The 23,649-nt window shown below is 40.1% G+C and overlaps 1 protein-coding gene across 1 annotated transcript in view; it reads left to right on the top strand.

Moving 5' to 3' along the window:
- Positions 1–23,649, top strand: part of PHLPP2 (PH domain and leucine rich repeat protein phosphatase 2) — a 74,618-nt gene that overhangs the window by 47,553 nt on the left and 3,416 nt on the right. Inside the window, exons 8-18 of the mRNA XM_035024840.1 lie at positions 52–282; positions 2,160–2,362; positions 5,394–5,454; positions 9,131–9,226; positions 11,023–11,178; positions 13,639–13,839; positions 16,826–16,988; positions 17,191–17,321; positions 17,946–18,056; positions 18,844–19,038; positions 20,879–21,110. Of these exons, the coding sequence (XP_034880731.1) occupies positions 52–282; positions 2,160–2,362; positions 5,394–5,454; positions 9,131–9,226; positions 11,023–11,178; positions 13,639–13,839; positions 16,826–16,988; positions 17,191–17,321; positions 17,946–18,056; positions 18,844–19,038; positions 20,879–21,110 (1,780 nt within the window). The remainder of the gene's footprint in view (positions 1–51; positions 283–2,159; positions 2,363–5,393; positions 5,455–9,130; positions 9,227–11,022; positions 11,179–13,638; positions 13,840–16,825; positions 16,989–17,190; positions 17,322–17,945; positions 18,057–18,843; positions 19,039–20,878; positions 21,111–23,649) is intronic.

Raw genomic sequence — 23,649 nt, 5'->3', positions numbered from 1 at the left:
TCTATCCATTCCAGTTAAAACCTTTCATGAAGTCTTGTTTTCTTACTACAGTGTTCAAACCCTCTGTCTTGATGGCAACTTTCTGACGACTTTACCGGAAGAATTGGGAAATCTGCAACAGCTTTCTTCCCTGGGAATTTCCTTTAATAACTTTAGTCAAATTCCTGAGGTTTATGAGAAACTCACTATGTTAGATAAAGTGGTGATGGCAGGAAATCGCCTGGAAGTCCTAAACCTTGGGGTGCTGAACAGGATGAGCCATATCAAACACGTGGATTTAAGGTGAGGCCATTCTTCACTGTGTCCTCCTTTAGATGGACCTCTGATGGTTTTTATGTTTTCCCTTTATAAAAACTTCTCTACAACATTAGGATTTTAGAACAGTGTATATTTTCCAAACTATAGTAAAGCTTCATTTTTCACTCAGTAGCAGAGAGATTATGAGTGAGGTAGGTGTACCACATGATAGAGACTTTCACATTACCTTTGACAAAGGTTGTTCTGACTTACCCTCCCAGCAGCCTTTTATAGAATTCCCATTTCTTCACGTCCTTGTCAGTGTTGGATTTTAGCAGTCTTTTTCCTTATTGTCAGTGTAGTAGGAGAAAATAGTACTTCAGTGTTTTAATCAGCATTTATTTATGAGTGAGGTTGAGCATCTTTTTAATATGCTAATTGGTAAGTTTGCATTTTTCCTTACACTTGACCATTTTTCTATTGATATATTTTTTTTTTTTTTAAGATTTTATTTATTTATTTGAGACAGAGAGAATGAGAGACAGAGAGCATGAGAGGGAGGAGGGTCAGAGGGAGAAGCAGACTCCCTGCCGAGCAGGAAGCCCGATGCGGGACTCGATCCCGGGACTCCAGGATCATGACCTGAGCCGAAGGCAGTTGCTTAACCAACTGAGCCACCCAGGCGCCCGACCATTTTTCTATTGAATCATTGGGTTTCTTCTTGATATCCGTTGTATTACAATTAAAATTTTAAGGTTTTCCTGTGAAGTTTTTGTAGGTTTTATTTTCTAGTTACAATCTTTTCCTATAGGGAACTGGTAAAAGACACATATACATAAAAGACAAATATGCATAGTGTAAATGTTCTATCATTTACACTAAGCCATTGATGTTCCTTGTAAAGAAATAGTAATGACCTGCTGAGTCAGGTTGGCAGTCTATTAAAGTAAGTACCTGACTTTTGCTAGACTCATTATTTCCTTGCAGCATAAGGAGTTTGTCTGGCATTTGGAATGAAGGTAGTCAGAAAAATTTATTGAAATACAGAGGAATAAGAACATGCCTGTGTGTTCTCTACAAGTGTAGAAGAGAACTAAGAAGCCATTTTCTTTTTTTTTTTAAGTTTTTATTTATTTATTTGACAGAGAGAGAGATAGCGAGAGCAGGAACAGAAGCAGGGGGAGTGGGAGAGGGAGAAGCAGGCTTCCCGTGGAGCAGGGAGCCCGATGTGGGACTCGATCCCAGGATCCTGGGACCATGACCTGAGCCGAAGGCAGATGCTTAACAACTGAGCCACCCAGGCGCCCGAAGCCATTTTTTATTATTCGCCCTTGAACTATTCCATATAGATACAGATTATTTTCCTCTTCATTAATTAATGTAATGTGAATCTTAGCACAAGAAAGAGTAGGCGGAGCCCCGGGAGAAAGTATGGCTGCTTCCTCTTGTTGTCTGCATGGTATACCACGACTGCTTTGCTACTCACCCGAAAGATTATGTTCATCTTCTTGTTCATGCTTCTTCATCCCTGCCTAACTTTATTAAGTATTTGGATGTAAGTTTTTTTGTTTTTTTTTTTGAGAGAATACAAGTATTTTTTTATTTTTTATTTTTTATTCTTATGTTAATCCCCATAAGGATGTAAGTTTTTTAACAATTTGTAGGCATGGTCCCTTTTTCCTTTCTCTCTATTTAATTTGTATATGTATTTGCAAGTCTGGATTGTCTAACTTTATAAACAGAGAACTCAAGGTACAGCTGTCTGTGATTATTTACTTAATACCTTACAAAATGAAGCAAGTAGTGAACTTTTTGAGTTGTTTAGGAAAGAGAAAGGGATCATACCTCTCTTATTTTTTTTTTTGGTAAGCATATTTAATAGAATTTATTTCTAATGATTTCCTTATTTCTGAATATTTAAGGATGAACCGTTTGAAAACCATGGTTACTGAAAATCTGGAGGGAAATAAGTACATCACCCACATGGATTTGCGGGACAATCAACTGGCTGACTTAGATCTTAGCTCCTTATGTAGCTTGGAGCAGCTTCACTGTGAACGGAACCAGCTGAGAGAGCTGACACTCAGTGGCTTCTCCCTGCGAACTCTCTACGCCAGTTCCAACAGTGAGTTCTCCATCCAGCCTCCTGTTTTCTCTCTTGTAGCTCTCGTCTGAGCTTTCGAAGAACAGTGGCATGTGGTGTTGCTTAGCCACTCTGCAAAGTGTAGTTTGATGTTTATTGAGACCAGCTTTATTTTTTAAGTTTGCTGTCCACACTTAAGTGGTTGAGATATGCATAAAAAGGCATTTCAGGATACTTGGAGATTCACTAAGTGAGTATAGTAAGAGGCATTTTGCAAAATAACAAGGGATAGGAGGGTGGGCAAACATGTTCAAAATGGAGTATCAATAATAGCCTAAAACAAGGGTTGACAAACTACAGGCCAGGGACTAGATCTGGTCCACCACCTGTTTCTGTATGGCCCATGAGGAAGGGGTTTTTACATTTTTTAATGGCAGGGTTAAAAAAAATCAAAAAAATAAATTTGACTTGGGAAAGTTCTATGAAATTCAAATATCAGTGAATAGAGTTTGATTGGAACATGTCCACAGTCTTTGTTTACAGGTTACTGGTCTCACAAGACAGTGGCAGAATGAAGTAGCTATAAGAGAGACTGGGGGTGGGGGGGGCTGCAAAGCCTGAAATATTTACCACAGGCTTAGCCCTTGACAGAAAGTTTTGCCCATCTCTAGTCTAAAACTTTGTGCCGCCTCAGTTCTAGAACGAGAAGCCACTCATTTCAGTGTGATTTTCTCCATGAATATTTTTCAGTAGAAAGGCCCCATACTTGTTGGGGCCATTCTTTTTATGGAGCGTTCTTTACCAAGGAAATTATAATTACTTTTTCTGTGTTTAAGGAAGGGATGGGGAAAGATGTTCAGTATCACTAACTGTCAGAGAATGCAAATTTTGACAATGCCATGGTATACTCACCAAATTAAAAAAAAATACTGCTAAGTGCTATTGAAGATGTGGAGAAGCAGCTCTCACACTTGGTCAATGAGAGGGTCAGTTGGTAAAGCCACTTTGGGGAGCAATTAGACAGTGTTAAGAGAAGTCAAAGATGCGTGTAGCCCATATTCTGCCAGTTCCTCTGCTTGAGATATCTCCCAGCGACACTCACATGAGCATAAGGTGCTGTGTGCAGGAAGGTTCATGATAGCGTTGTTCCTTACAGTGAAAAAAAAAAAATAAGAAAAAAATACGACTGTTGATAGGAAGATGTGTAAACAGTGACATATTTATACAATAGAATATTGCACAGCAATGGAAATGAATGCCCTAAAGCTCTGTGTATTAATCTGGGTAAATCTTATAAACATTTTTTGAGGGAAAAAAAAGCATAATTATATGTACACCAAGATAGTTGTATCAGATTTTCAAACACACAGAAATGTTGTTTCCTTAGCTCTATATATGCCATAACAGTATAAAAGAACCCATGGGAAGGATAAAAGTCATATTCAGAATGTGTGAACCTCTTGGTATATGCAGTGTTTTAATTCTTAAAAAAGTCTGAAGCATATAAGGCAGAATGTGAAGATTTGTTAAAAGCTGGTTGATGGGTAGACGAGTGTTCATTATTTTATTCTCTTTTCTGTGACTCTAAAATACATTATTAGGATAAAAGACAAGGACTTCTCTTTTCATGGCCTTTTATCATGCTAGAGAAGTTTCAAATTGTAGCTTAGATTAATTGCTTAGGTCAAAATAGTGTCAAAGCTGATGAGCGTCCACTTTTGCTGTTTATATAGATATTATTGTGAGATGGTAGTCGGTCTTTTTGTCATATAAATATTTGCTATCAGGCCCATTCTCTATTCTAAATGTATCTAGAGAATCTGAATGAGTGGTCCTGCTAGAAAAGGCCTCATTGACATACACGCTGTCTTTGGGGACTGAGATTCTTTCACAGAGCCCTACTAAATGGGGCTTGCTTGAATTTAGCCACTCTGTTGACAGAAGGAATCCTTAAGTTCTACAACCTGGAAGAATTCACACCAAAACTTGCAGTTCTGATGCCTCAAAAGTAAAGAACGCAGCTTTGCAAAAGAGGTTATCCAAGTGATCAGGTAATGTAGGTAAAGGCACTCAACCTCACTGGTCATCAGGGATACGCAAATTGAAACCCCAGTGTGACACCACTGCACACCCATCAGAGTGACAAGAATGGAAAAGACTAAAAATGCCAGTGTCCGCTGTCGTGCGTGTAAATCAGTTCAACCAGTTTGGAAACCCGTAGAATTATCTTCTCTCTCTCTCCTATCTTATATCCAACATAAATGCTCCTTGCATTAGTCCACAAAAGACATGGACAGAAATGTTCATGGAAGCAGTATTCATAGTAACCCCAAACTGGAAAAGACTTCAATGCCCACCAACTCTAAAATGGTTAAATAAATTGTGGTATATTTACATAAAAAATTTGATACAGCCACAAGCATGAATGAACTACAGCCATATGCAGTAATAGGACCCAAATCTCACAATCATGGTGTGGAGTAAATAAAGCCGGACAGAAAAGTATGCAAACTATATGTGTGTATTTATATGGCTAGGCAAAAGTGATCTGTGGTATTGGGAGTCAGGGTGGGGTTGCCCAGCTGGGGAGTGACAAAAAGGGGATTTGGGGGCAACTGGTAATACGCTCTTTCTTGATCTGGGTACTGGTTACCCCGTTGGGTTTTGTTTGTAAAAATTCGTTGATCTATACACTTAAGATTGTTGCACTTTTCGGTATTTAAGTTTTACTTTAATTAAAAGTTAAAATATTGCCAGTAAAAATCCAATTATTAATTTTTTTTTTAAGTTTAAAAGCTAAGTAGTCACTGCTGACATTTAACAACTGCCTGAGCTAGTACGAGTCCAGACCAATACACAGGATCCTTCTGTTAGTTGTTCTGTTTGGTTTCAGATCAGGATCAGGTAGTCAGAGTTAGTCATTGCTAGTTACCCAGGTTTTTGTCTTCAGTCCATCTCAGTAGATGACATTAGTTTTCTCTCTGGTGATCTCACTGAGCCATTTGCTCTTGTTTAGTCTCAGTTACTTTCTTCTTTGGAGAGTGTCACTAACATCTGTTTGTTTTTTAATTAGGGCTGACAGCAGTGAATGTCTATCCAGTACCCAGTCAACTCACTTCTCTAGAACTTTCCCGGTGAGTGTGTCTCATGAGAGTGGTGCTTGTTTGATTATTAATATTTAAGAGTTAGATGTGGATACTTTGGTAGTTTTGAGGTATAAGAGATCTAATACATTGAAATATTTGGGTAGCCTAGAGAAGGGAGAAAGGATGAGTGGAGGAATACTTTTAATTGCCATACCATCTATTTCAAGGGAAGGTCCTCTTGAAACAGAAAGGTGCCTGTGAATTACTCATTCTTAAAGTCTGGGAAATTATTTATTTATTTATTTAGTTAATTTTTTTAAAGATTTTATTTATTTATTTGACAGAGAAAGAGAGAGAGAGTTCACAAGCAGGGGGAGAGGCAGAGGAAGAGGGAGAAGCAGGCTCCTGGCTGAGCAGGGAGCCCAATGCGGGGCTCGATCCCAGGACCCTGGGATCATGACCTGAGCCGAAGGCAGATGCTTAACGACTGAGCCGCCCAGGCACCCCAAAGTCTGGGAATTTAGAATGAGATGCAAACAAAGAAGAACTTTTGTCTCCTTCATGGTAGTGATTTCCTTCTTGCTGATTAAATTCAGATAATTCTTGTTTTTTATTGCCTTATTTTAAAATTTTTATTCTCTTATTTTTTTTGGTATTCTTATGACCCATGTTGGTCTGATGGTCAGAGTGATATTAATTATATTCAGGATTTTATTACTTCCATTGGTGGTCAAGAACAAATATAACTGAGGTTTGCTTTCTTTCCTTTTTTTTTTTTTTTTTAAACGCTGTTGGGAATTGAGGATTCGGTGGTTGAGTTTTATAGCCTAGTGGAGAGTTTGACAACCAAACAAGCAGTTATAGGGTAGCTTCTTAAATGCTGTGATTATAGAGTGATAGAGCAGGTAGAAGGTGGGTGGGGTCCTATATGGTCAGCATCAGAGATTAAATGAGATCCTAAATGCAAAATATTAGTATGGTGCCTGGCATAAAATAGTCTTTTTTTTTTTTTTTTAAGAAGATGTTTTTCTTTTTTTTTTTTTAAGATTTTTTATTTATTTTTTGACAGAGAGGGACAGCGAGAGAGGGAACACAAGCAGGGGGAGTGGGAGAGGGAGAAGCAGGCTTCCCGCGGAGCAGGGAGCCCGACGCGGGGCTCAATCCCAGGACCCTGGGATCATGACTTGAGCTGAAGGCAGACGTTTAACAACTGAGCCACCCAGGCACCCCTGGCATAAAATAGTCTTTCAGGAAATATTAACTCTTAGAGCCAGGTTTCTTTTTGTTGTTGTTACTTTGTTACCATTATTATTATTAAGCTGTTGTTCTAGATTTCCCTCCATCCATTTCTTTCTGTCATATCTTCTCAGCAAAACCCCAGCATGGGTCAGTACTAAGATTTACCTTCTCCTCTGGGCTTGATCATTGCTAAAGAAAATCATATGGACACCACTGTAAAGTCAGTTTCCAACCTCATCTGGAGCTTATCAGTCTCTTCTCTTGTCACGTCCTTCCAGTGTCCTGGGTATCTGCTCCACATTGCTCAGCTTCCCTCAGCTGCACTGCCCCCCATCTTCTTCACTCCAGAGCTTAGCTTCTCACTTGACTGGGAAAAGAGAGATAATCTTAGGTGATCTCCCTCAGCTTTTTCCCACCTTGCTTAAATGCATGGAGATTCATATCCATTCTCAGCTGCTTTCCTCTGTTCAAGTCCAGTGCAGCCTCTGGGCCCGGGATGGCATCCGCTTCCCTGCTCCAGACCTTGCTCTGTGAGTCACCACTTCCTCCCCTTACGGTATGGTCAGGGTCTTCCTTTTTCTCCGTCTGCCCACACTCACACCTCTTCTGTCTTAACAAAGACAGATACTTGCAACCCCTCTAAGTCCTATCTAGTTCTTCGCATTCCCTTTTTGTCCACATTTCTCAGGATCCTCTGTCCCCATTTGTTTATCCCATCACAGCTTGCTTTCGGTCTTCTCATCTGGAACTTCTCTATATTGACACTGTTAATCCTGCTCTCTTTTCTTCAAGCATGCTTTTTTCTCAGTTGCCTAATATGATCTGATTTTTTTTTCATGCTGCTTCGACCACTCCTGTCTCCTGCGTGTACTCTTCTTCCTCAGCCAGCCTTTCACAGGTCACTTATTCCGGGTCTGTCCTTACCTGCTGCAATCTCATGTGACAAAGTCTCATTTACTCCAGTGATTTCACTACACTTCGGCATCAGCATCACCTGGATCGCCAGCCCAGACCTCTTCTTCCAGCCTCAGACCCATGTGTCTACTTGTGCATTAGGCATTTTTGACCTTCCCGTCTCCAAGTACCTCACACATGTGCCAAATGAAACTCCTTATCCACTCCTCCAACCCTGGCTTAGCTTGTTGTCTTGTGTCTGCTTCAGCTTTTGGCATTATCATAAGATAGTCCTATCAGATGGACACCACTTGTGACTAATATTTCCAACCTTGTTTGGAGTCTGCCAGTCCTTTCTCAGGATATGATTTTTCTCCCTGGCTTTCTAGACGAGAAGCCTGAAGGTCATTTTTTATTCTTCCCTCTCCTCTACTCCCATGTCTAATTTATCTCCCAGTTGTTTTGATTTTTGCCTCCTAAATATTTCTGGAATCCCTCCCCTCCTTTCCATGTGTATTACCACCCATTTAGGCCCATACCATTTCTTGTCTGGAAATCTATAACAGCTTCCTTTTACTAAAAAAGAACCTCAGCTAGACCTCTGAGTATCCCCAGAGTGAGCTGTTGAAGGTGCAACACCGACTGTGTCTCCCCACTGCTTACAAACATTTCAGTGGTCCCCCTGTACCTGCAGGATAAAGTCACAACCTTCTGGACATGATTTAGGTCTCTCCAGGTTTTTTCTACCCCTGGGCTCCATATTTGCTGCTCTGGCGTCACCAGACTGCTTATTATTCCTCACATACATCATGCCATTTCTTTTCTTGTCGCTGCTCTAACTCATGTTGTCACCTCTTGCTTAGTATGTCTTTGTCATCTTGGGTCAGTGTACAACATTCCTCAGATTCTAACCCAGATGTCATATATCTTGGGGAGCTTGCCCTGATCCTTCACTAGGCTGTTGTAACAGTATCTACGCATCTCCTACAGCACCTGCTTCTTTCTGCCTCATTAGGTGATCTGTCCATCAATAGATCCTTTGAGCCTTAGCAAAGCTAAGTAGCATCTGAACATAGAATTTCTTGTGCTAAGTATCTGCCGGGTAGTCTGGGTCACGTTGTAAATGACTTGCAGCTTCCGCCACCACTTACCTTCTGTCCCCGCTTCCTCACTTGTATTCACTTGGTTCATTTTCTCTGCAGTTTCTTTCTCTTCTCCTCCAGTCATTCATTACCTGTGCAAATCCTACTCGTCTTTGAAAGTTTGTTTAGAATGCCACTGGTTTCATTGTCTTTCCTCACCCCATCTCTCTACTCTGTGCTTTCTGTAGTGCTCAGAGCCTCCTCAGTGTCTTCTTTGAGCAGATAGCATAATTGATCCAATATAATACATGTTCGTGTGTTTGTCTCTCTCTGCCTAGCTACAGCATTCATTGAGCACCTACTATATTCCAGGTGGTGTGCTAGGGATGCCTTGGGGAGAGTGCTCCTGTCCTCAAGGAGCTCACGGGCCAGTTAACAGATACCTTACAGACTAGTGAAATGAGTTCCACTTGTCATCTTCAGTGATGCCTTTTAATTATTTTCTGTAGAAATCTGCTAGAGTGTGTCCCTGACTGGGCCTGTGAAGCAAAGAAGATGGAAGTATTAGATGTGAGCTATAATCTTCTGACAGAGGTTCCCATGAGGTATGTGTGTGTTAATGTATGTATTATGTATATATGTATTTATTTGTGTGTTTGTATGTATGTGTAATTATTTTCCTAGATTTGGGTTGCCTTTCTTTTCTTTTTTTTAAGATTTTATTTATTTGAGAGAGAGACAGAAGGGGAGGGGCAGAGGCAGAGGGAGAAGCAGGGAGCCCGACATGGGGCTCCATCCCAGGACCCTGGGATCACGACCTAAGCCAAAGTCAGACGCTTAATTGAGCCACCCAGGCGCCCCTTGGGTTGCCTTTCAAAGGTATTTTCATTCATTTGTTTGATAAATATTGAGTACTTTCTGAGTGTAGGGCACTGTGAAGTGCTGTAAGGAATACAGTAATGGCTAATGCATAATCTTGGCCTGCATGGAACTGCAGTAAGCGGATAGTTGGGATGACTTGTGCAAAGATAACTGTGATAAAATGTAACAAGAGTTATTGACATAGGTCAGGGATCTGATTGTGATAATAGATCATTTGTATTGGATAAGTTGTTAGGAACTGAGTAATGTTCTAAGAACCTCACTTTTATTATTAAAGCTTTAACCACCTTATTAGATAGACGCACTTACTCTCATCTTACAGATGAGGGAATGAAGGCCTGCAGCGGTTAGGTAGTTTGCCCAAGGTCACACTTGACTAGGAAATGATGGGAGCTGATATTTGAGTGTAGTCGTTCTTACTCTGAAGCCCTCACTCTTCATCATTACACTGGATGAATCAAATGTTTTAGAATTTCACAACTTTGAACAATTGGAGAAGCTTCATGAGAGATTTGCATATTTGATTTGACCTTTTACAAGATGGTGAAATTTCTGTATGCGGAGGGGGAGAGAGGGAGGTACCTGGGGTGAGGGAATGGAATATTCAAAAGCACTGAGGTGTGAAATGTGTGGGGTCACCTAGTGGAGTCTTCAAAATAAACTAGCAGCTTGCAACACAGTAGGTGTGAACACAGCCTTTGGAATCAGACCTCAGTTCAAATTAGGATATTATTTCCCACATTGAGTGTGAGAAAGTCCCTTAACTCTTCTGAACTTAATAGTGCAAATGGCCTAGGACATTTTAAACACTAAATAAGTAGTAGTTTTTGTTATAATAAATTCTGTTATTTATTATAGTTAGAGTTGATCCTTGAACAATGTGGGGGTTATGGGTCCCAACCCTTACACAGTTGAAAATCCACGTGTAACTTTTGACTCCCCCCAAAACTTAACTACTAAGAGCCTACTATAGACTGGAAGCCTTACTGATTACATAAACAGTCATGTTTTGTATGTTATATGTATTTTATACTCTATTCTTAAAGTGAGCTAGAGAAAAGAAAATCTCATTAAGAAAATCATAAGGAAAATACATTTACAGTACTCTACTGCCTTTATTAAAAAAAAAAAAAATCCACATGTAAATGGACCCATGCAGTTCAAATCCATGTTGTTCAAGGATAAACTGTATTAATAAACTCACTGAATTTTTGATGCTGTCTAGACTTATAATATAAATCAATTTATTCTAGAAATTGCTTTTTTTGCTTAGATCTGTTCTGTGTTGTTTGCTTTCATTAAGTCATCTTTTCCCAAAATGACCTTATAATGACTTCCTGGTGGGTGGTGGGTAAGCATATGGTCGTGGCCACTCTGTTGGCTCAGGTGCTTGCCGGTGATGAGACTGTCTAGGATAGGCTTCTGTTAGTTTACTGATTTCAGGGAGATGGTCAAGGGCAGACTAAAAAGAATGATTTAAGGAAGTTTTTCATTTGTTTCTTTGTACTGTTGCCCTTAGAATCCTTAGTAGCTTGAGTCTCAGAAAGCTGATGGCGGGGCACAACCAGGTGCAGAGCCTGCCAGAGCTGGTGGAGCACATCCCTCTCGAGGCGCTGGATATTCAGCATAACCTACTCACCAGGCTGCCAGATACGCTCTTCTCCAAGGCCTTAAAGTAGGTGCCGCAGAGTTTTTTTAGAAGAGAGAACCACTGGCAAGACAGACAGTATTGACTTGTCATTGGAGTGACCTTTGGAACTCTATTTACAGTGTTCGCTGCACGGCCCAACTATGGGTGGAGACTTACTTACATGAGTAATTGATATGAAATCAGATAGGGCACTCTTGTATGACGCAGTAGTCTTTAACTCAAAAGTTGAAATAACCATCAAATACTGAAGAAGTTTTAGTGTTGTAAACAATGTCAAGCAGCTTGGGAAATTTCAAACAGGCTTTCATCTCTGAAAATGAATACATTTATGACCTCTTGAAGAAAAATTACAGCATTCGGATAAAGCTTTCTTGGGCAATTTTCAGCTTTTGCATATGGGAGAAAAGGATATATCACTAAAGTTAATTTAGTTTTTGCTTCTTGCTTTACCAGGTTATCATCAAGTTACATTCTTAATGTGCAGTGCTTTTTTACTAGCTACTTTGAAAACTGTGCATTTAAAGGTAACTTGTTCCAAAAGGTGTTATTTGCGTTCTCATTGTAAATTAACAAATAGTGTGTCTTCCTGCTACTTCCTATAATCTGGTTTATCTCATGCCTATGTCACCATTAAGTGAAAATTAGTTTTAATTATAGTCTTCTGCAATATTGTCTTCAGTATAGAAATGGAGAAAACAGAGATAAGCATTAGTAATTTAACATAAGGCTATATAGGATACATACAAAAGGCATTTAGCTCACAAGTGTTGAGGGAAATTTTCTTTTTGGAAAGTTTATATGGGATTTTAATGCGGTAACATTTAACTTTTTAATTAACAAGTATTTGTTAGTAATGCATAACACTGCATTTAGCTCTTTCTTTTTTTTTTTTTTTTAAGAGAGAAGGGGAAGGGTAAAGGGAGAGCGAATCTTAAGCCGTCACAGGGCTTGATCTCACAACCCTGGGATCATGACCTGAGCCAAAATCAAGATTTGGATGCTTAACCGACTGAACCACCTTCTTTTTTTTTTTTCAAGATTTTATTTTTAAGGAATCTCTACACCCAGTGTGGGGATTGAACCCACAACCCCGATATCAAGGGTTAGATGTTTAACTGACTGAGCCACCCAAGTGCCCTCTTTTTGTTGTTGTTGTTGTTGTTTCTAAGTTTTTATTTTTAAGCAATCTCTACACCTAACATGGGTCTTGAATCCACAGCCTCAGGATCAAGAGTCACACATGCCACAGACTGAACCAGCCAGGCACCCCACTGCATTTAGTTCTAATGACAGTCTGAATAAAATTAGTTTACAACCTTAGAATTTGTAGTAAGGAGGCTACTTAGTAGTTACAGCAAACTGTCAATGATATTAATCTAATCCTAACTCTGCACAGAGAACTTGTGGGACATACAAAGATATACACACATACAAACTACCCTCAACAACTAAAAAGCTAATTAGGGATGTGGATCACATAATATGAAGAAGACTTAACACACAACAAGGTTAATAATAATAACTGTCTTTTATTAAGCATGTTCTATATATACCAAACACCATGCTGGGCAAATTTTTAAAATCCTACCATATTTTACCTGTTAGATTGGCGGAGATTAAAATGAATTATGATACTCAGTGTTGACAAAGGATTGAGCAAACGGACTTTCTTATATCCTTCTTGTAGAAGGTATAACTTGGTATTGCCTTTCTGGAGTTCAGTTTGACAATATATATACACAAATCTTAAAGATAGATGTATCTTTTGACCCTACAAATTCTGCTTCTGGGAATATAGCCTAAGGGAATAATTAGATAAGGACACAAAGTTGCTCATTATGATGTCTATAATAGCAAATAGTAGCCAACAGCCTGTATGCCCATTATTAGGGGACTTTCAGGGAATTGGCTAAATAAATATGATCCTGTTAAAAGTCAAAAACTTTTTTTTTTTTTTTAAAGATTTTATTTATTTATTCATGAGAGACAGAGAGAGAGGGAGAGAGGCAGAGGGAGAAGCAGGCTCCCAAAGAGCAGGGAGCTCGATGCGTGACTCGATCCCAGGACGCTGGGATCATGACCTGAGCCGAAGGCAGATGCTTAACCATCTGAGCCACCCAGGTGCCCAGACAAAAACTTTTCTGAAGGGTGTCTTCACAATTGGGATATTTGTGAACATGACATTCAAAAACACCTTTTCCATGGACAACAGACAGTAAAAGATGAAACTAGGTTAGAATCAGGCCACTGCAGAAGCCTGGGAATACAAGCAAGCCTGAGTTCTTTCCTCTCTGCTTGGCTTGCATGAGTTGAATAAAAGGAACTTTGGTTGGGTGGATAGAATCAATTAGAAAAAAAATACCCTGAAGGAAATTACTTGTGTCACAAGTTTGGGAGCATGAAATGGCCCGTGTTCCATACTGAGATGGTATGATGGTAACAAATAACCATAAAGGAAATGGTGATTTGTGTGTGTTGTGTCAGTCTCAGATACTTGAATGCCTCTGCAAACAGTCTAGAGTCTTTGCCGTCTGCTGGCGCAGGCGAGGAGAGTCTGAGTGCTCTGCAGCTGCTCTACCTGACCAACAACCTCCTGACAGACCAGTGTGTGCCTGTTTTGGTGGGCCACCCACACCTGCGAATCTTGCATCTTGCCAACAACCAGCTACAGACCTTTCCTGCAAGGTAAGCAAATGCAAGCACTGTTCATTTCAGACACCCATGTAGGGTGAAATCTGCATTTGCCAGCCTACCTTACAGTTATCTTACTGGGTCCTCTTGCTTTATGTTGAGCAACTTGCTGGTGATTCCACTAGTTGAATGAGAGAATCTGATTGTACCCAGTTGTTAAATAGCAGTAACCAGAGAAGTCGTAGCTAAAATGCATTTAATTCTTTGTTCTAATTACTTAATAATGGTCTCAGAATTTTCAACCTATAAAAGTACAAGCTTAAGAAATACATTCTAAAAACAATTTTTTCTTTCCCTTGTCATTATAATATACTGTTGAGTGCATTAATTTATTCATCATATATATATGGCTATACCCACAAGAAAACATAAGAGAGATGATTAATGCTGTCAAAGTTGTAAACAGTGTCAGTGGATAAATAAATATCTTCCAAAATATATTTGATAAAATTTTGGAAAATTTGATGCCAGAAAAATCCACCTATACCATGAAAGTAGTCATTAAAAATCATGTTTCCTTTTTTAAAAAAATAATTTTATCTATTTATTTGAGAGAGAGACTGAGAGAGAATAAGCAACAGCAAGGTGAGGGGCTGAGCAGGGAGCCTGATGCAGGGCTCGATCCCGGAACACTGGGATCATGACTTGAGCCAAAGGCAGACGCTTAACTGACTGAGCCACCCAAGTGCCCCAAAAATCATGTTTTCAAAAATGAAGACCATAGGGAAATGACATTTGATATAATTTGAGTGAGATTATGTATATCATATAAAATTATGTTTGCTATAATTTGAAATTATATGTTTGATATAATTTGAAAACAAAACTATTTTGATTCTAATTTTATTTAACAGATTTTCTTAGAAATGTGATAAACTTAGAAAAATTCATAGAGATTATAATTTTTGTGAATGTTTATGAAATGAGGTATTTGGAGCTTATAGAAGACAAGCAGGATAAACTTGATTGCTTCTTTCAAAGAATTTGAACAATGGCTTTTAAAGTGAAGGCAGAATCTTGGGGTACCTGGGTGGCTCAGTCAGTTGAGCGTCTGCTTTCAGCTCAGGTCATGATCTCGGGGTCCTGGGATTGAGCCCCATGTCAGGGTTCCTCCTTAGCGGGGAGCGTGCTTCTCTTTCTCTCTCTCTCAAATAAATAAAATCTTAAAAAAAAAAAAAATAAAGTGAAGGCAGAATCTTAATTTCAGCATGTGAAAGATCTCTTGAAATCCTATCAGATTAATTCCACTGGCCTCAGATATGTTCCTGTAAAGTGGAAACAACAGGCCATTGACAAGTCATACTGGTTTATGAAGCTTTTGGGAAATAGCAGATGTAATGCTCTGAAGTTGATGAATTCTTCCTAATCTGATGACAATTTTTTTAAATTATTTTTTTAATCTGATGACATTCTTATCGGAAGCATTAAAAGCAGACTGATACAAAACTTAAAATACATTAAAGATTATAAAGATAGGTTAGAAATAAAGATAAAAAGTAACAGGAGATTACACAAAATTAGACTACTCTGAATACAGATAATAAAACTAAATGGAATTTAGGAGCAGTATATTAAAGAAAATGTTTGTTCTATGCTGAGTCATAAACCCACTGTCATCTCCTGAACAATGTTTAATTACACAGGCACAGTCCAAATCTTCTGTTTCTTTTGGACTACTTTCAGAATCTAGCATAGTTCTGGGTGCTTAGTAAGAGGCTGGTGAGATAGGGATCCTGCATTTCGGGTTACAAATTAGGTCTAAGCAGGGAGTAGTATAAGAGAAAAGCATGAGATTTGGACAGGGGAACACTTTTGAAATGTATTGTTAAGTTAAAAAAAAAAGGCAAGTTCTTAAACAATATATAACATTTTTTAATTTGAAAAATATAGTTTATTGCATTAAAAAGGACAAGAATACCCTCCACCAGACTGTTAAGAGAGATTATCTGTGGTAGAAGGATTAAAAAGATTTTTTTTCTGTTTATCTCTACTTTTCAGTTTTTTTTCCAATGAGTATGTATTACTTTTGTAGTAGGAAAGAAAATAGTTTTAATTTACTGAGCTTAGTTATTCAAAAGTATTTATGAATTTTCTAGCAATAGAAATTATTTATGATACATGGAAAGGGTGGGATATAAATTTTATGTAAAACAAATACGCATATGAAAATTCTGAATATGCATCTAATTTAGCCGAAAGAGTAATAGTAATTTCAGATTGGTGGTATTAGTGTTTTATTTATTTTATTTTCCAAACTTTCTTTCCACGTTATAGGAGTTTATTATTTTTATAATTTTTAAATTAATAAATTATAAATAAATCAGAGCAATTTGTAATAATCTAGATAACGATGTTAGGCTGTCTGAAGATATTTTGCTTGCTGTGTAGAAAGCTTTGCTTAGTCCCACAAAACAGTGTGACTTGCTTATATCATAGTCCCTGGCACATTGCTGTATGCATAGCAAGCACTCCTGAAATGTTTACTGAAGATGGATTATGTTATGAATAGGTAGCTATAGAAATTTAACATTGAAAGGAATCTTAGTGATGATTTAGTACAACTTGTTTATTTTACAGCTGGGGATGTTGATGCCCACTGACATTAAATTATGCAGTATTGTGCAGCTAGTTAGTGGCCAAGCAAGTACCATAGTCATCTACCAGCCGTGGGCCAGTGCTGATTCAGCCTCTTCCTGTAAGACAGATCACAGGAACATGTTCATACCCACAAGACGCAACAGCTGTAGGAGAAGCAAGGGAAGCTTCCACACTCGAGACCCAGTGAGAGGCAGGTTAGGCTGAGACTCGGGGAGCAGTCACCTTGGGGAGCCGTTCCCTTTGCTGGCGTCTGGCTGTTGGATTCCGACCAGCCCTCTGGCAGCGGGCCAGGCCGCCACTGCACTCTGGGTGGCTGCTGTCACCCCGGCTTGGCAGCTGCCCGTTGGGGGTGCACCGTGCTATGTGGCTGTTTCTTTTGCAGCAAACTAAATAAATTGGAGCAACTGGAGGAACTGAACCTAAGTGGCAACAAACTTAAAACCATTCCCACGACCATAGGCAACTGCAAAAGGCTTCACACCCTTGTGGCACACTCCAACAACATCAGCATTTTCCCCGAAATCCTGCAGCTGCCTCAGATCCAGGTACTTTTCTGTGACGGAATGGTGTCCTGCTGGGGAAATGGCGGGTCGTTCTCTTCTCGGCAGTTCGGGATCACAACAGATTTAATCGATTCCTGGGAAGAAATTCTTTCCTTTGAGGATATAGTAGGGGACTGAGTGTTAGGGAGTTAAGAATTCGCTGTCTGTGATGTATTTTCTTTTGATCTCCCCATTTTCCTCTCAGTTTGTAGACCTAAGTTGCAATGACTTGACAGAAATCCTGATTCCAGAGGCTCTGCCTGCTACTTTACAAGACCTCGACCTGACCGGAAATACGAATCTGGTTCTGGAACACAAGACGCTGGACACATTTAGGTAGGAAAAATTTTGAAATTGAATCCACATGTGCTCTTAGTTCCACCAGCCATGTGTGGATCTCCTGTAGAGGTGTGTAGGGATCTTGATTAATTAAAGGAAGAGAATGAATCAGGCCATAGAGCCCCTCCATTCTTTTACTTAATTCAGTTATGGATAGATATCTATCCAGTAGACAGCCCATTTATATCAGAACTCAGCATCATGGGCACTGCTCAGCCACACACTGAATATTTTCACATAGACATTTTAGGTGGCACCGATTACATTGCATTACATCATCTAAGAGATGATGCAACCTCACTCATTGTACCAAGCCTCCATTGTATCAGAATATTTGAGTAGATAGTGGGCTAAGACTTTGAAATCTTTGGATGTACTCGGTTTTTCATTGAAATGAACAGTACCAATTGCCACAATATTTGGCCCCTCTTTCTTCCTCCTACCCTTTTCCTTTCTCCTCCTTGGCCCATGAGTCAGCACACTACTTTCCTTCATTCTCTCTGGAGATGAATCTTGGTCTGTCAGCAGATGATTTTATAAAAACACATGTTCTTTTGGGATAGTTCTTGTGAAACACAGAAGCCTGTGTGGTCTCATCTTCCCTTCCTACACTTCCCACAGCCATATCACCACCTTGAAAATTGATCAGAAACCTTTGCCAACCACCGATCCTACAGTTACATCAAGCTTCTGGAGCCATGGACTGGCTGAGATGGCAGGGCAGAGAAATAAGTGAGTATCTTGGCCATGGAAAGAAATTAAAAAGGCAGCCCCTGACGTCTGATCTGATGCTGAAAGCTGGGCCATATTGATTCCTGTGGGACTTAAACACATCATAGAATGCCAGCATCAGAGCAGATCCCTCTGAGACCATGGTGCAGTGACACAGAAACAAGATGAATGCACAGTCCACAAAATACTGCACACCCCCTCTCACGGCTAAAATGGTGACTGCTGCTTTCTCCTCATGCTCATCATCTTTCCCTGTAGATAAGATTTACTGAGATACCCACCCATAGAATGGCCCCACTTTCTGACAGCACCTCATCTTGGTCCACTTCATTAGACCTTCCCCAAAATGACCCACCCAAAGCCCAAATCCTGTAGTGGGTTCTTTCCAGCACACACTTACCTATTCACCGCAGAATTCCATGGTGCACGTTCTCCCTTGCTGCAAGGCATGATCAGCCCGACTCAGTCCGCCATAGTTGTGCTCCTGGGGGTCTTTGGCTGAAGGATGTTGACCGTACTAGTCCTTAATCACTACTAAGGGAAAATGTTGAATCTTCCCAGCCTTTGGCAGCACTGCAAAGCCCCTGAGTGTGGCTGGATTCCCCCGTTTCTTATGACATCAGCTCTTTCAGGTGCTACTAATTACCTAATACTGTTTTCATGGGTAGATTAGAATTTACTACTGTTTTTTCCACCTTAATTAATACTTTTCAGAGAAGGCTCCCTGGAGAATAATCCTTTTAACATAACTTGCTTTGATGTTGGTTTTATCCTGTTTGTGTTACAGGCTGTGTGTCTCTGCCCTAGCTGTGGATAACTTTGCAGAAGGGGTGGGCGCTGTGTATGGCATGTTTGACGGGGACCGAAACGAAGAGCTCCCTCGCCTACTCCAGTGCACGATGGCAGATGTGCTTCTGGAAGAAGTACAGCAGTCGACAAATGACACGGTTTTCATGGCTAACACCTTCTTGGTATCTCACAGGTAAGCAGGTGGGTTGAATAATCCCTAACTCAGTTCTACTTTTGGAAAGTAAATCTCACTAAGCCAGAAGGTCAGGGTCTAAATTTATAGGTACAGGATCAAGGTGAGACCTTGATCCTTCTGCTATGACTACTCTCTGTATCAGCACGGAGGAACGTGGGGACTTTGGTCCTTTATTTATTTATTTTAAGATTTTTATTTGAGAGAAAGAGAAAGCATGAGAAGGGGGAGGGGCAGAGGCAGATGGAGAAGCAGACTCCCCACTGAGTGCGGAGTCCCATGCAATGCGGGGCTCGATCCCAGGACCCTGAGATCACAACCTGAGCTGAAGGCAGATGCTTTACTGACTGAGCCACTTAGGGGGCTGGGGACTTTGGTCCTTTAAAGAGCCTGTGCAGGGGCGACTGGGTGGCTAAGTCATTAAGCGTCTGCCTTCTGCTCGGGTCGTGGTCCCAGGGTCCTTGGATTGAGCCCTGCATCGGGCTCCCTGCTCTGCGGGAAGCCTGCTTCTCCCTCTCCCACTCCCCCTGCTTGTGTTCCCTCTCTCGCTGTGTATTTCTCTGTCAAGTAAATAAATAAAATCTTTAAAAAAATAAAAAAAATAAAGAGCCTGTGGAGCCATCTGTTTTCCCTGTTGACCCCAGAGGTTGCTGAGGATCTGGAAAACCCAGAAATCGTGTGTAGAAGGTTGTGTGTGCATAAGTGCATTTGTATATTCAGGGGAAGGAAGATGGTATAAGCTTTTGTAAGATTCTTCACGAAGAGTCAGTGATCTACAAAAGGTTAAGCACTGTTCAGATTCGTGTGTTTAGAATACTTATTATTGGGGATTTACCAATTAATTTTCTCAGCCACTTAAGGGCAAAAACTCTATATAACCAAAGTATTGAAAATCTCTTAGTAGCTAATACAGCATGAAGTACATCAGGTGGGCTGTGTGAAGGCCATGCACAACTGAGAGGTTGTAATCTTGTATCATCGAGGTGAGATGGAATAGCCTGGAGCCCAAGCTGGTATTATCTCTCATTATAACACAAAGCAAAGATGTTGGGAAGGGAGTCTATTTTTCAGTAATAGAATTGAGCTAGGAACTTGGTGAAATAAAGAGTTTGGGAAAGAGAACTCTGTTGATGAAGCACCCCCATGAGCCAGGCAGAAGACCAATCTGTCTTTCTCATACCATATCTTTAATTTTCCAAACAAGCCAAAGAAGTGGGTATTTTATCAGAAAAATATCTTGCTATGGATCTGCAGTGAGCAATTGGCAGAACTGGAATTTGCAACCAGATCTTTCTCAGAGTATCTGCTCTGTGCTTAGCACTGTGTGCCATGCACTAGACGATGGGTGCCATGTGTATGGGAGATACAGAAAGAAGAGTGTGGTCCTTCTTTCGAGGAACTTACAGCCTAAGTGAGTGGTCCTCAAAGTGGTGTTCTAGGAGCAGCACCCTCAGCATCACTGGGAACTTGTTAGAAGTGCAGATTACCCACTGCCTCAGAAACTCTGGGGAGGGAGCCCAGCCATCTGGTTTAATGAGCCCTCCAGGTGACTCTGATGTGCTGAAGTTGAAAATGACTGAATGAAAAACAGTCTGTGATCAGACACAAGCAGAAGCCGTAGAGAAAGATGTATCTTCACTGTCTCCCCCTACCCTCAACCTGTTTGTAAAATCTCTTCTCAGTCAGCTGAGCGTGGAAGGCACGTCCTGTAGTAAGAGGCTGCCTTCAGGTGAACACGGGGTGGCTGGCTCACAGTCACGTGGCAGAGAAACAAGGAAGGCATGGACATGAAGGACTGCCACTTACTTTGAAAACTTTGTTTTCTTTTTTTTCTAAACAGGAAATTGGGAATGGCTGGCCAGAAGCTGGGCTCCTCTGCTCTCCTTTGTTACATCCGCCCTGACACTGCCGACCCAGCAAGTAGTTTTAGCCTGACTGTAGCCAACGTCGGCACGTGCCAAGCGGTCCTGTGCCGCAGTGGGAAACCAGTGCCCCTCTCGAAAGTCTTCAGCCTGGAGCAGGACCCGGAGGAGGCTCAAAGGGTGAAGGCCCAGAAGGCCATCATAACGGAGGTGAACCTCGCTCTCTACCAGTTACTCCTGCTTCCCAAATCTAGTGAATGCTGCCCTGCATTCAGGCACTGAGGGTCCATTTTCTTCCTGTCAAGCCTGGTAAATTGTATCCAATCCAGATAATAGTACTAGAAGAAAATCTAATGAATAGTCAATGACTAACAAAAAGAAAAGACAAATTAGAAATGAAAAATCCTAATTTGTGATCCTTCAGATGTATAGCTAGCATGTAAAATGAATGTAAATGTCTCCCTTGATTAATTTCCAACTCCTCTGGTTTGTTATTCCAAACAGAAGAAGAAAAGATTCTACAGTTTGACATCGCTGTTTTGAAATGCAAAGTTTTAAAATATTTTTACTGTTTATATTATGTATGCTCTGGTGGTTTTGTTTTGTTTTTTAGTAACAAAGCATCAGTATCTCTGCTGTTTTATAGCTTGTCTCCTTTTTTAGTAATTAGCATCACATTTTTGCTTTCAAAGAGACTTTAGCAATTGCATATGAACATTGTTTACTGCAAAGCAGAATTCTGCTCAGATGCTTTGCCCATTTTTAATTGTTTCTTTGTTGTTGAATTTTAAGAGTTCTTTGTGTATTTTGGATACAGGTCCTTATCAGACATGTGTTTTGCACATACTTTCTCCCAGTCTGTGTCTGTCTTTTCACTCCTTTAACACTGTTGTTTGCAAAGCATACATTTTAGTATGAATTTTTTTAAATTTTTAAACATTTTTTTCTTAAGTACGCCCACACCCAGGGTGGAGCTTGAACACATGACGGTGAGATCAAGAATCACATGCTCTACTGACTGAGCCACCCAGGCTCCCCGAGAAGTTTTTAGTTTGAATGAAGTCCCACTTACCATTTTTTTTCTTTCATGGGTTCATGCTTCTGGTGTTTACAAACTCATTGCCAAGCTCAGGGTCCCCTAGATTTTCTTCTGTGTGTTAGCTTCTAGAAGTTTCGTGTTTTAATTTAGGTCTGTGATCTGTTTTTTTTTTTTTTTTTAAGATTTTATTTATTTGCGAGAGAGAGAATGAGAGACAGAGAGCATGAGAGGGAGGAGGGTCAGAGGGAGAAACAGACTCCATGCTGAGCAGGGAGCCTGATGTGGGACTCGATCCCGGGACTCTAGGATCATGACCTGAGCCGAAGGCAGTCGCTTAACCAACTGAGCCACCCAGGCGCCCTGTGATCTGTTTTTAATTAGTCTGTGACAGATGTAAGCTCAGTGTCTAGAGTCCTTTTTCCTTTTTGCATGTGGACGTCCCACTGTTGCAGCAGTATTCACTGACCAGACGAGTCCTTTCTCCATGGAACTGCCCTTGCTCCTTTGGCAGCCGTCAGTGGGACCGTATTTGTGTGGGTCCGTTTCTGGGCTGTCTGTTCTGTCAGAATTCCACCCAAGGAACACAAAACCAAAAAAAAGTACCATTACAATGTGGGTTGGTATTCAGAAGATTCTGGAATACTGAGGTATTAGTCTCAGGAAGGTCTTTCAGTCAAAACAAATGAAAGATAAAAGATAACTTTGTGTTTGATTAATCTCTTTTTCCAGAATTTAGATAATGTTGTGTTGGTTTTTCTTGGGATGCCGTAGGCAAGCAAGAATTACTCTTAAAATGTCAGTTTAACCTCAGGCATGTATTGTTTGCTAAGCACTTGACTCCTATTATTTTATTTAATTTTCACAATAATCCCGATGAAAGAAGTGCTTTTATTTCCATTTTACAGATGAGGAAAATAAAACTTAAGAGTTTGTGACAAATTCTGGTAAATGAGAGAGCCAAGATTTTCACCCAGAGAATGACCACAACTCTGAAACAAATACATTGATGGCTTTAGGGGTTTTGTTTGATTTTATCTTGAAAAGAAATCAGTACACAGGTATTTGGCAGATGACAGCAAGTTACTCCTTTTCCTCTGAGTTTAGAATTATATCAGTGGTGACTTGATCTGCTATTCCTTCCTGGTACATTCCTTACAGATTAGGTAAATTATGCTATGGATTTCAGACTTTACTTTTCTAGACTAAATAGCTATAGAGATCATTTAATGCTTTAGCTACAAAGATTCTCTTAGTCCTTTAGTATCTAACTGAATCTTTTCTGTCCCTACCGTACCTGTAATGAGAAATCATTTTTAGTAACCCACCTGAGTTTTGGCCTTTGTGAGAATACTGGTGATGGCGAACTAATGACAGTTCTGCTTATTGTTTTTCTAACAGATGTTTCTCTATTTAAGGACGTGCTGAGGCCTGTACTTCATGTGAGCAAATATCTTTTGAGGTGCAGGTGCTATAAACTTTTAGCCACTTAATTTTAATTGGTTTTAACCTCAGTCCTATGAACTATTTGGTATAATAACCACATGATATTTTGTCCTTTAAGAATTCTGTACATTTCATTTTTGTAAGTCCCCTTAAATTATAGAGATCTGAGGAAAAACCATACGTCTGTTCTCTTTTACTGTAGAGCCCTAGGCATTGTGATCTAAGATAGAAATTGTATGTCATTGTTGCTTGTTTCTCAGAATTTGC

Source organism: Mirounga leonina, unplaced genomic scaffold (assembly GCF_011800145.1).
Source record: "Mirounga leonina isolate KUSES-001 unplaced genomic scaffold, KU_Mleo_1.0 Mir_180, whole genome shotgun sequence".
Lineage (NCBI taxonomy): Eukaryota > Metazoa > Chordata > Mammalia > Carnivora > Phocidae > Mirounga > Mirounga leonina.
The sequence above is the reverse complement of the archived record's forward strand: the minus strand, read 5'-3'. Positions and strand labels throughout refer to the sequence as shown.